Raw genomic sequence first — 13,212 nt, forward strand, 5'->3', positions numbered from 1 at the left:
CATTAAATGGCGTCCATTCTGGCAGATATAAGCAAGCCAGGGGAGTGCCGCAAGGAGCAGTCCTTTCACCAGTCCTTTTCAATATACTACTCAGCTCAATACCTGTTAATCATGACGTTCGCACTTACGTATATGCTGATGATATTGCGTTTTTTGCAACTGCATCGGATATTCAATCCCTTTATCTCCACTTGCAAACGTACCTAAACTCTATTGAGAATTGGTTGTGTGGCTTGCATCTCACATTAAATGTCAACAAAAGCGCAGTCCTCGTATTTAATATAAAAGATTCTGTAAGTCTATCTGTAATGTATCAGCAACAAATAATACCACAGGTTAAATCATTAAAGTATTTAGGGGTCACTTATGATGATAATCTTTCATGGCAGCCCCACATTAACCATATTGCTACGAAAGGGGCTCGGGCCGTGGGCATGTTGCGCCGAATTAGTCGTCCTAGGTCTGGAATGCGGAGAGATGTCCTTTTAATGATTTATGTTATGTATGTGCGTCCAATTTTAGAGTTCGGTTCAGTCTTATTTTCTGGATCAGCAACTTATAAAATTCGACCGCTTGTTCTTTTGGAGCGAGAAGCGCTTCGTTTGTGTATGGGACTTCCAAAATTTGTTGCCAACAATGTGCTCTACCTTGAAGCCCGGATTCCACCCTTGATATATAGATTACAAATTCTAACCGTTCAGACGTACTTAAGGATATATGAATCAGAGTTAGTTTCACCGATCTATGTCTATTTTTTGCTGTCAACCGACCTCCTTTTTCGGTGTCCATTGGTCTAAATTTCACACCCCGCAGGTTGTTATGGTCAAAAATTTGCTGGACCCCTTAAATGTTTCCCTTCCTAGTATTCTACCCATACAAACCATCGGTTCATCTATTAAAATTATCTTTGACGACATATTCCCGAATAATGCTAAAAACTTATCATCCGTTATTCTAAACGGATTATTAGAAGATCATTTAAGAAGTCTTTCTGCTAGTTTAGTTGTAGCTACTGACGCATCTCAAAGTAATGAAAAGGCGGGAGTGGGTATATATTGTCCACATTTAGACTGGTCTTTTTCTGTCCGGCTTCCGGACTTCACCCCAATTTTTGAGGCGGAGTTTCTGGCGGTGGTACTCGCTCTACGTAAATTAGACTCCTCTTTTTCTAAAGTGGCAGTAATTTCCGACTCTCTATCATTGTGTTCATCTCTCTCTTCGTCGGTGGATTCTGCAATAGTAAAAACCTTTGTCTCCCTGATCCCAAAACATTTGAAAATTGTACATATGGTATGGGTACCAGGCCACAGCAATGTGGATTTAAATGAATATGCTGACAATTTAGCAAAAGAGTCCCTTAATGGCCCCGTATTATCTATCCTTCCGGCGACCGCGTACATCACCGCAGCGAGGTTTCGAAGAAACGTTCTATTAAATATGAAAAACGGACATCTTTTAAGATCTGAGGACTACCTGCATCTAAATTATTCTTGGAATAGAAAATTATGTCATTCACGGCAACTTGAGATTTCACTAACAAGGCTGCGATGCCGCATCCCACCTTTAAATTTCTATCTTCACAGGTCTGGTTTGGCAATGTCTCCCGTCTGCGCATTTTGCGGTGAACAAGAAACATTAGATCACTTTTTATTGTTTTGCCGCCGCTTTACTACGCTGAGAAAACAGTTGATGGAAAGGCCATTGCAACAGCTTGGCCTTAGTTTAAGCAGCCCGACATTGTTATCATTTGGCGCCACCATCCTTGGGCACAGTCACAGGTCTATTTTTACCGCCATGCAAAATTTTTTACTGCACTCAAATCGTTTTCCTTGCTAAATATTAAAACATCACTTGTCCTACAAATATAGTGTCAATCTCCCGTGAGTGTTACCACTTTTCATATTATATTTCACTTATTTCCCATTTTGTTTCGTTTCCTCTACCCCTCAAATTATATATATATATATATATATATATATATTTCTTTTTATGCAAGTATATTAAAAAAAAAAAATATTCTTTGCTACCCAATTCTTGGCCGATCCCCCTCTGTGGGTATGTGCCATAAGTTATTTGGACAACAACAACAACAACTACATCGGCCGCTGTCCCCCCTGCTACTTGCTTGGGTATTTATGTTGTCTGTATACGAACCTTGAGAGTGTTCACTAGCGCCACCCTCAACCATAGCGTCGGACGTAGAATGTCCTTTGTTACCGCCAGCGTCACGTAGAACGTGATCAAGAGCGAGGGCGAAAGCTGTGCTAGAACCCTCTTACGCTACCTATGGCTTCAAGACTGCCAGAACCGAGACCCCCGTAAGCTACAAGCAGATGCTCGGCAGACGTTCTACGTCCGCCGCTATGGTTGAGGGTGGCGCTGTTGAACACTCTCAAGGTTCGTATACAGACAACATAAATACCCAAGCAAGTAGCAGGGGGGACAGCGGCCGATGTAGCTCAGTTGGAAGAGCACCGGACGCGATATTCGGAGGTCGTGGGTTCGGTTCCCACCATCGGCACGTTGTTTTTTCTGCTACTTTGTGTTTAATTATCTTCCCCTAAACAAGAATACATGACTAATTTCTTTGATTATCCAAGTAAACACAGAAAAAAAAGGACATAAAGTAACATCCCCTACGCTTTCCTTGGCCTCGCCGACTGTTGGCTTCTTTCCTTCATGTATTATAACGAGCACCCTCATTTCCCCTTAATTGATCTGCTTGTAGCTTACGGGGGTCTCGGTTCTGGCAGTCTTGAAGCCATAGGTAGCGTAAGAGGGTTCTAGCACAGCTTTCGCCCTCGCTCTTGATCACGTTCTACGTGACGCTGGCGGTAACAAAGGACGTTCTACGTCCGCCGCTATGGTTGAGGGTGGCGCTGGTGAACACTCTCAAGGTTCGTATACAGACAACATAAATACCCAAGCAAGTAGCAGGGGGACAGCGGCCGATGTAGCTCAGTTGGAAGAGCACCGGACGCGATATTCGGAGGTCGTGGGTTCGGTTCCCACCATCGGCACGTTGTTTTTTCTGCTACTTTGTGTTTAATTATCTTCCCCTAAACAAGAATACATGACTAATTTCTTTGATTATCCAAGTAAACACTAAAAAAAGGACATAAAGTAACATCCCCTACGCTTTCCTTGGCCTCGCCGACTGTTGGCTTCTTTCCTTCATGTATTATAACGAGCACCCTCATTTCCCCTAATTGATCTGCTTGTAGCTTACGGGGGTCTCGGTTCTGGCAGTCTTGAAGCCATAGGTAGCGTAAGAGGGTTCTAGCACAGCTTTCGCCCTCACTCTTGATCACGTTCTACGTGACGCTGGCGGTAACAAAGGACGTTCTACGTCCGCCGCTATGGTTGAGGGTGGCGCTGGTGAACACTCTCAAGGTTCGTATACAGACAACATAAATACCCAAGCAAGTAGCAGGGGGGACAGCGGCCGATGTAGCTCAGTTGGAAGAGCACCGGACGCGATATTCGGAGGTCGTGGGTTCGGTTCCCACCATCGGCACGTTGTTTTTTCTGCTACTTTGCGTTTAATTATCTTCCCCTAAATAAGAATACATGACTAATTTCTTTGATTATCCAAGTAAACACTAAAAAAAAGGACATAAAGTAACATCCCCTACGCTTTCCTTGGCCTCGCCGACTGTTGGCTTCTTTCCTTCATGTATTATAACGAGCACCCTCATTTCCCCTTAATTGATCTGCTTGTAGCTTACGGGGGTCTCGGTTCTGGCAGTCTTGAAGCCATAGGTAGCGTAAGAGGGTTCTAGCACAGCTTTCGCCCTCGCTCTTGATCACGTTCTACGTGACGCTGGCGGTAACAAAGGACGTTCTACGTCCGCCGCTATGGTTGAGGGTGGCGCTGGTGAACACTCTCAAGGTTCGTATACAGACAACATAAATACCCAAGCAAGTAGCAGGGGGGACAGCGGCCGATGTAGCTCAGTTGGAAGAACACTGGACGCGATATTCGGAGGTCGTGGGTTCGGTTCCCACCATCGGCACGTTGTTTTTTCTGCTACTTTGTGTTTAATTATCTTCCCCTAAACAAGAATACATGACTAATTTCTTTGATTATCCAAGTAAACACTAAAAAAAGGACATAAAGTAACATCCCCTACGCTTTCCTTGGCCTCGCCGACTGTTGGCTTCTTTCCTTCATGTATTATAACGAGCACCCTCATTTCCCCTTAATTGATCTGCTTGTAGCTTACGGGGGTCTCGGTTCTGGCAGTCTTGAAGCCATAGGTAGCGTAAGAGGGTTCTAGCACAGCTTTCGCCCTCGCTCTTGATCACGTTCTACGTGACGCTGGCGGTAACAAAGGACGTTCTACGTCCGCCGCTATGGTTGAGGGTGGCGCTGGTGAACACACTCAAGGTTCGTATACAGACAACATAAATACCCAAGCAAGTAGCAGGGGGGACAGCGGCCGATGTAGCTCAGTTGGAAGAGCACCGGACGCGATATTCGGAGGTCGTGGGTTCGGTTCCCACCATCGGCACATTGTTTTTTCTGCTACTTTGTGTTTAATTATCTTCCCCTAAATAAGAATACATGACTAATTTCTTTGATTATCCAAGTAAACACTAAAAAAAGACATAAAGTAACATCCCCTACGCTTTCCTTGGCCTCGCCGACTGTTGGCTTCTTTCCTTCATGTACTATAACGAGCACCCTCATTTCCCCCTATATATATATATATATATATATATATATATATATATATATATATATATATATATATATATATATATATATATATATATATATCGATATATCGATATATGATAAGACCGATCCAAAAGTCACGATGTCAGTGCTACCTTCCGCTTTACTGTGGTCGCATAATAAGCCTGCAAACAACAACGTAAGAAATTAATGTTAGTTATTTTCAGGATAAATTGTTGATCGCTTATCAGTGGGACATGCGTGGGGGGAATCCACTTCCTGAAGGAAGTGAGGTCAGAGTAACCCCTGTGCTCCGGTGTAATTTTCGCTTTTCTTCCTACGGTACAAGCCATATTTTCGTCCCACTCGAAGTGAGTTTAGAATTGGCTACTTACGAAGTTACTATGATGAAGCGATCCTGGACCATATCTGTGGGCAGTCCACTCCTTAGTGCCCAATAAAACCCTAACAAAGCCATTCTGACAATTAATAAAGAGCTACAGCAGTTTATTGGATACAATCGCTGGCTGACCATCTAAATGCTGTAATATTCCAAAAAGTCCGAAGCTCCAGGAAGACGAGCGGTTGGTGCCATTCAAAGGGCGCAGCTCTCTGAAGGCATATTTGCCGGAGAACCTCAGAACGTGTGGATGGAGGCTCTTCTTGCTTAGCGACACTTCAGGGATGGTGCACAACTTAGCATCATCCGGAGAAATATTGCAATGTTGGGGCTTCCTAACCTGACAAAGCGAATCTGCCGCGACCAAAAAGTCTCCTAGAAAAGCAGAATGGAGCGCGCCACTGCATGCGCAAGTGTGGTCTCTCGAATTTCCGTCTTGAAGGTTGGTTGCTCGGTACAGTCTTGAGTGAGTCTTTTGGAATTACCTGAAAGTTCAGAAAATTATGCAGGGACTCGGTTTCAACCCAAAGTGCAGGCAACAAGCGCAAAGTAGCCTTCCACCGGAGCGCGAAGACAGCATTTCTGCGGGTATTCTACCACTTCCAGGAACGCAAAAGTGCCTTGAAGTAAAATAACGGACGTCAAGACACAATCATGCGAGTGAAGGGCTAAGTTTACTTGCCTATGTAGTCGTCTCAGTATAACATTTTCTTACAATAGGCATTCCGATTCAAATGCGCATGAAATGAGCATTCCTGCTTTATTAGGAGTGCAGGCAATAACGTTTCTGGTCACTACGGCTCAGTCGCCTACATTACCAGAGAAATCGGGTGGTGTCAGAGTGGCAGCTCACGTCCAGCCATTAATTGCGCACGACGGTTTCAGCATCATCATCATCATCAGCCTGATTATACCCACTGCAGGGCGAAGGCCTCTCCCATATCTCTCCACTTAACCCGGTTCTGTGCTAGCTGCATCCATTTGACCCCTGCGAACTTCTTAATCTCATCCGCCCACCTAACTTTCTGCCGTCCCCTGCTACGCTTTCCTTCCCTTGGAATCCAGTTTGTTACCCTCAGCGACCATCGGTTATCCTCTCTTCGCACTACATGTCCTGCCCATGTCCATTTCTTCTTCTTAATTTCCACTAGAATGTCGTTAACTTGAGTTATTTCTCTGACCCACTCTGCACGCTTTCTATCTCGGTTTACTATCGCTGCACGACGGTTTACGATCGCTTATTTTAATCAAGGCAGCGCCTCGTATCTGTAAACGATAACTGATGTCACGTTTAAAACGTTGCTTTCGTGCTCTTTGTAGACACACCCATGATCGCATACACGCCACTAGGCGTGGCCACTCGGGAACGTACTGTAAAAAAAGTCTGTGAAATTACCGGTATTTTTAAAGAAAATTTCAGTCCCCGTACAGAGAATATCTGTTCTACTTCATTGACCGAAATACGTTCACAAAAAAAAAAAGCAGTACTTTTCTGTTTTGCAGCCAAAACCTTGATTGAAAGGCAAACAATTCGATATAGTTTTGTCGTCTGCTCTATTTTCTACCGGAAACTGATCTTTACTTGAATAGTAGGTAAACTCTGAATAGACAGTGAAATCGCATGAGAACCCCGAAGGCGCTGTCTGATGATCAGCTGCATAGCAATTTTGATTCGAAAGAAGATAACTAGTGGCGCCACATTGAGCTCCGTTGTTGATTGGCTCCCGGCTACAGTGGTATCTGTTATGCATTTTTCCACTTGCCTCTTTTCGGTGGCTAGACAACGGCTGCTGTGCGGTCAACTTTACGGGTGCCATCGAGTATTGCCAGAGCCGAGAGATATTTGTGAGATGGAGTTAGCCTTTCGCCATAAAAATGGTGTTCATTGAAAAAATTGGCGCTTACCGCAATTTTATTGTTACAGTGGAAAAACATGTGAAATGAAAGACGAGTAAAAAAATATATATTTAGCATCATTCTTTTAACTGAGACAAAAATAAAAAACAGGAACGTCCTGTAACAGAAATGTTTGTGAATTTACAAAAATTTTCTATCAGTTGTAAACAAAAAAACAATTAAAATAAAATCATAGAAACATTAAACACAGAAAACATAGCAGAACAGAAAATTTCTGGCAGGACAGCTGCCAGAAAAATTCTGTATTTTTTAACAAAAATTTCAACAAAAACCAGCACAACTATCGCCAAAGAAAGTAAATAAGAATGTCCGTACATACAGTTATCGGTCGTGATAGCGGCGATGCCAGCTGCCACCGCGCCGGTGGCTTCGCCGCGCTGCCGACTCGTCAGCGCTATATCCATGCAGCCGCTTCAATACTCAAAAGCTTTGCACGTCGCTGAGATGCGGGCCAGAGTTCTTCGCGAAAAGTTCTTTAGGAATGGTGATTTATAGCGAAGCTGCTGCAAACAAAGCGGCGCCATACAACAGACGTCTGCAAAGAGCGGCCGGCGGTAGTTTTCACTCGAGCTGTTGTCTCGGGCTAGTCCACACCGTTCGCCAGTAGCAATCACCAAGTTCGCGCTGAGTGCCGTTTACGTCTCCGTCGTCACAAGCTGGAATCGGAGCGACTTTATTGAGAATAAGGGTGAAGGATTGAGACAAGTTAGCCAGCGTGCCGCAGGCCATGGAGACCTGGAGACGCCAGCCCATTCGACGACGTTTGACTTGGAATGGCAAATATCTGCCGGACAAGCGACAACAGAGGCATGAAATATGCCGTATGCTATCGGGTTTGATAACATAGATAGAGTAACCCATCTCTTGCTGAGCAGTAATCATGCAAAACTTTATACAGCTCATGCATATGCAATTAGCGCAGTACGAGAACAGCACCGTTATTGAGAGCACTCCAAGTGGCACCGCTACGAAGACTCCGGTGACCACAGTTGCGGACATGCAGAAAAGCAGTGCTCACCATTGAGCAGGGCATTGTATGTGGCGTCTTCGATGGCCTGGGCAGACACGTCCAAGCCGCAAACCGAATGCAGCTGGCGAGCCAGCGTCAGTCCAATGGTGCCTGCAAGTGCAACAGAGGGAGTGACCCGAGTGCCAGGGCGGATTCTTAGCACGCACAGCACATTGTGTATACGGCTGGAGGAGGTATAATGATATCAATAAAATGCCTAAGAGATGCTACGAAAGCAAAAGGAAACGCACAGCGGAAACGTGGCTCTCCCTTTATCTGACTAACCTAGATGCGGCTTAGGTGCGCTGATATGTTCTTCCCTTATTTATCTTTTCTGACCTCGGTTTGGCCTTGTTCACATTTTTTTGCTTTTATTTACATCCACAATTTACCGGTTCCTGCACAGAACTTCAGTACACGCCGATGTATCCAAGAAAGCTAGGCAAAGAGCGACAAGGCGTATACCAGCGGCTCCAGACAGCGCCAGCCGCCCTCTCCATCTTTCTCTCTCCATCACGTACCTGTCACCTGTCAGAGCACCTGCCAACTCCGCCGCCATGGGGTTGATTTTTCCTTTCTCCACTTTGCCACACAATACCCTTGGCAGGTAGTTAACGTAAATCAACTAAAAATCACTTATTGTATTAGTTAAACTGGATGTGGCAGATGGCTCTATGACATCTCTTCATCCGGTGACACCCATTAATAATTATAACTATTGGTGCGCACATTCCCACACAGCCTTGGAGTGAGTGGGGGTAGTTGTTCCGGTTTCAAAGGAGATGCCCTCTATTTGCGTGGCAAGCTCAGCCGGAAGTCAGCTACCTGTAGTGACAGAAGGGGGTGGCCATTTGATGCCCAGCTTTCGCCAGTTCAAGCCAGAAAAAGGGTCGGAATCAGGGTTAACAAACAAAGCAAACTTTATGCACAGCAAGAGGCGATACACAGGAACTAATAAGAATACACAGGCAAGATGTTCATAGAAAGGCATCAAAAAGCATGAAACTAAAGAGGCTTTCATAAACATAGAGGCATAAGAACACTGAACAGTACACGAGAGAGCCAAACAAACATCAAATTGTTCACAGGGAATTGTCGCAGACAGACGTCTGGAGAGTCGCGATGTGGCCGTCCCTTGCGGATCAGTCGGATCAGTGGGCTTCTGCTCCCTTGCGGATCAGTGGGCTTGCCGAGCAGCGGGTTGATCCCGGGAGGCGAGCAGTAGCACTTGCTAACACGCACTGGCTGGCTGCCTCGAGACGCGACCTCAATAATCAGGACACGCCACGTCTGTCTGTTACAACGCGCCCAGGTCGGCGCGCACATACACGCAACGTTTCGATCAGCAAGCATGCCCCACTCCACTCGCCGAGACGCGCGTCGTCATTGGCTAGGCTCAGCAGAACTTTCTGGAGAAATTCGGCACCTTCTCGGCTGGGTGAGTCATCGTCGCCGCCGAGTGATGCGCGCAAGGCTAGCGCGCTCTCATCGCGAGGAAAAGAAGCCATTTACCCAATGCTCTGGAACGTTCTGCGCAGGCGCCACGCTGACTTGACGAAAATGTGAGCCGATTTCGTGACACCCGGACATAACAGGTATTTACCAATCTAGACATCTAGTTCTGATGCAATAGAACATGTCGGCCAAAACTCGTAGAATATAAACATTCTTTCAGAGACGTACCAGTTAAGGGTCAGGGAGTTCCAAATGTGCAGAATTATGTATTTGGAAGGTTAAAGCTTCTTACCAATTCAGTTAGACAATTCTTGGAACACAATGCAGAGTTACCGAGTGATAAATATTGGGACACCGATGACGGCGGCGTCAGAAGTGGGACCCATATCAGACAGATGAGGAGAATGATCTTCTATATCGGTGAAACATGAAACGGGCCACCTTTTCTTGAACCGATTTCAATTTGTTTAGCTCCACAAGCTCACGGAGACTCCTAACGACGCAGCCCTATTCGATAATGGGCGGATCAAGATTTCGTATGCAATTGGCTTGGCATCTAGTGTGGCAACACGCAAATATGGCGCCAGCGCCAGCTTGCGTCAAACGCAGAAGACCCATAATGTATAGGCCAAAGGTGGGCGAAAATGTGGCCGTCAGCACGTGTGGTGTTGCTGTCACCGGGCTGTTGTCTACCATGTCGCCATAATATTGGAAAAATTAGCGGATTTACTTTGGTATGCCATTCGATCAAAATAACCTTGGAAGATAAATAGCGCCCACGATACGGGAAGAAAACACACCACAACGTGGCTGATCTCCGAGCTTACCACGGCCGTCCATTAGCCACATAGAACCACTTGACCTACCAGGCACTACGGCTACCCAAGCGCGGCGGATACCTCCAAGCATACACCCCACCAGCAGCAGTACCGGTTCTGTCCTTATCCCGCGTTTTTTTATTTTACGCCTCTGGGGGTGTCCCGTCTTGAGAGGGGAGGGAGTGTGGGGCCCCACAGCCCCTTTTAGTGTTTTAAACCGCGTGCGCTTCTTCCTGTTTGGGTTGGTGTTCGGCCGGGCAGCGCGAGTACGCATGCGCGAGATGCCTGGAGCGGGGGCGGCATGTTATCGGCGCGAAACCGAAGGTAGATAAGTGCGTCGGAAGCAAGGCTCGTGGCTTTTATGCCCGGCGGCCGGCGAGCGAACAGCGGCCAGAGAGCGTCACAGGCCGGCGGGATGTACACGGACGACGGAGCGGGGTCCTGCCAGACGAAGACGGAAGCAGTGCCTACAAGGATTCCTTAGGAGTATTAGCGTGAGTTGCTGCCGCGCAAGAAGCAATGTTTTCGTACCGTCGTCAACGCTTTGGCCCTATTACTCGCCCTATTCGCGCCGCAGTGTGTTTTGTGTAGGCGCGGTAAAGCCCTGACCCCTTGTTCCGTTTTATTCCTGAACGTCCATTGTCGCGCAACTCGACGGCATGTTTTCAGCGCAGTTTTATCTAATGCTGTTTCTTTTTTATTTATTACTTTTTTGTTGATCCGGAATAAATCGGTGATTTTAATAAACACTTGGTTTTTCACTCGTCGGGCGAGACCATGGCTCGCAGACCCGTATTCTAGAAGGCGGAGCCCAGCCTTCACCACCAAAGTGCATTATTCTGTGTGTGCTATAGGCCGCCGAACGCGGCATCATCTTTTTGTGATAGCTTACACGATGTACTGAATATTTTGGTTACACAATTCCTTTCACTGCCTTTATTTCTGTTAGGTGATCGGTCTCTTTCCAACTATCAGAGATACTTCCGCAGTCACTCAATCCTTTTTGAACACATTGCATGCACTTTAACCTTCAGTTCAGTTCAGTTCAGTTCAGTCATGTCCGACTCTTCGTGACCCTATGGATCGTATCACGCCACGCTTTCCGGTCTCTCACTATCTTCCTAACATCACATAACTTCATCTGCAGCACCTTGAGGAAGCCATCTAACCATCGCGTTCGCTGCCTAACCTTTCTCCGGTGACCCTCAACCGTTCCCAACATCAAATCTTTCTCCAGCGACTCCTCTCTTCTTATCAGATGACCAAGGTGGCTGAGCTTTAACTTTAGAATTTGGCCCTCCAGTGAGCAGTCAGGGTTCGTGGTCGACAATATCGACTGATTTGATCTTCTGGCCGTCCAAGGAACTCTCAAGATTCTCCGCCAGCACCACTATTCAAACGTGTCAATTCTTCGGCGGTCAGCCTTCTTCACAGTCCAACTCTCGCATCTATACATCACAACTGGAAAGACCATAGCACGAGTTATACGGATCTTGGTTGGCAGTGTAATGTATCTGCTCTTTACTAGGCGGTCAAGGCTAGCCATGGCTCTCTTTCCCAGGAGCAGGCGTCTCCTAATTTCATGGCTGCAGTCTCCTTCCGAGGTAATCTTGGAGCCCAAGAAGAGAAAATCTGTCACAGCTTCCACTTCTTGTCCCTTGATGCTCCAGGACTTGATAGGGCAAGACGCCATGATCTTTGCTTTTTAATGTTCAGTTTAAGCCCAAACTTCTCACTCTCTTCTTGTACGCGCATCAGAAGTCTCTTGAGTTCCGCTTCACTTTCTGCCATTAAAGTGGTATCATCCGCATATCTAAGGTTGTTGATACGTTTTCCAGCAATCTTCACTCCAGCTGAAGACTCGTCCAGACCAGCCTTCCTCATGATGCACTCTGCATATAGGTTAAATAGGCAGGGCGACAGTATGCAGCCTTGTCTCACTCCTTTCTCAATCGGAAACCAATCAGTAAGACCATGCCCAGTTCTGACTGTGGCCTCTTGACCTTCATACAGGTTCCTGAGAAGACAGATGATGTGAATTGGAACTCCCATCTCTTGGAGAGCTTGCCACAATTTGCTGTGATCTACGCAGTCAAACGCTTTCACATAATCAATAAAGCAGAAATAGATGGGTTTCTGGAACTCTCTTGCTTTTTCCATGATCCAGCGAAGGTTGGCGATCTGGCCTCTAGTTCCTCTGCCCTTGCGAAACCCAGCTTGCATGTCCGGAAGCTCCCGATCCACATACTGCTGCAGCCTACCTTGGAGGATTTTCAACATCACCTTGCTAGCATGTGAAATAAGCACGATCGTGCGGTAGTTGAAACAATCTTTGGCACTGCCTTTCTTTGGAATGGGGATGTAAACTGACCTCCTCCAATTCTGTGGCCACTGCAGGGTTGTCCAAATTTGCTGACCTAATATATACGGAACGTTAACAGCGTCGTCATGGTGGAGGTTTTGAAGCAACTCAGCTGGAATGCCATCAATTCCGCCAGCTTTGTTCTTAGCAAGGCTGGCTAAGGCCCATTCAACTTCACTCTTCAGGATGCCTGGCTCGAGATCAGTAATCACAACCGTCTTGAGTTGGCTTTGCACATCCGGGTCTTTCTTGTACAGTTCTTCTGTGTATTCCTGCCACCTCTTCTTTATCTCTGAGGCTTCAGTGAGGTCCCTGTCTCGTTCGTCCTTTCTCACGCCCAGCTTAGCACAGAAGCTTCCTTTGATATCTTTGGTTGTCTTATACAGAGCTTTTGTGTTCCTCAATTGGCTGTTGTCCTGCACGGCTTGGCACTGTATGTTCAGGAAGGCATTCTTATCTCTTCTTGCTATTTTCTGAAAATCCGCATTGAGAACCTTGTATCTTTCTCTTTCCCCCTTAACTTTTGCAATCCTCCTTTCCTCAGCTATTTGCAAAGCCTCTTCAGATAAC

At 46.3% G+C, this 13,212-nt stretch overlaps 1 protein-coding gene across 1 annotated transcript in view; it reads right to left on the reverse strand.

The window, feature by feature from the left end:
• The window catches only part of LOC146201195 (tRNA (uracil-5-)-methyltransferase homolog B-like), a 152,068-nt gene that overhangs the window by 42,523 nt on the left and 96,333 nt on the right, over positions 1-13,212 (reverse strand). Inside the window, exon 11 of the mRNA XM_084595675.1 lies at positions 8,017-8,118. Within this exon, the coding sequence (XP_084451801.1) occupies positions 8,017-8,118 (102 nt within the window). The remainder of the gene's footprint in view (positions 1-8,016; positions 8,119-13,212) is intronic.

Source organism: Amblyomma maculatum, chromosome 2 (assembly GCF_055883805.1).
Source record: "Amblyomma maculatum isolate TAMU_Amacu chromosome 2, ASM5588380v1, whole genome shotgun sequence".
In the NCBI taxonomy this organism is placed as follows: domain Eukaryota; kingdom Metazoa; phylum Arthropoda; class Arachnida; order Ixodida; family Ixodidae; genus Amblyomma; species Amblyomma maculatum.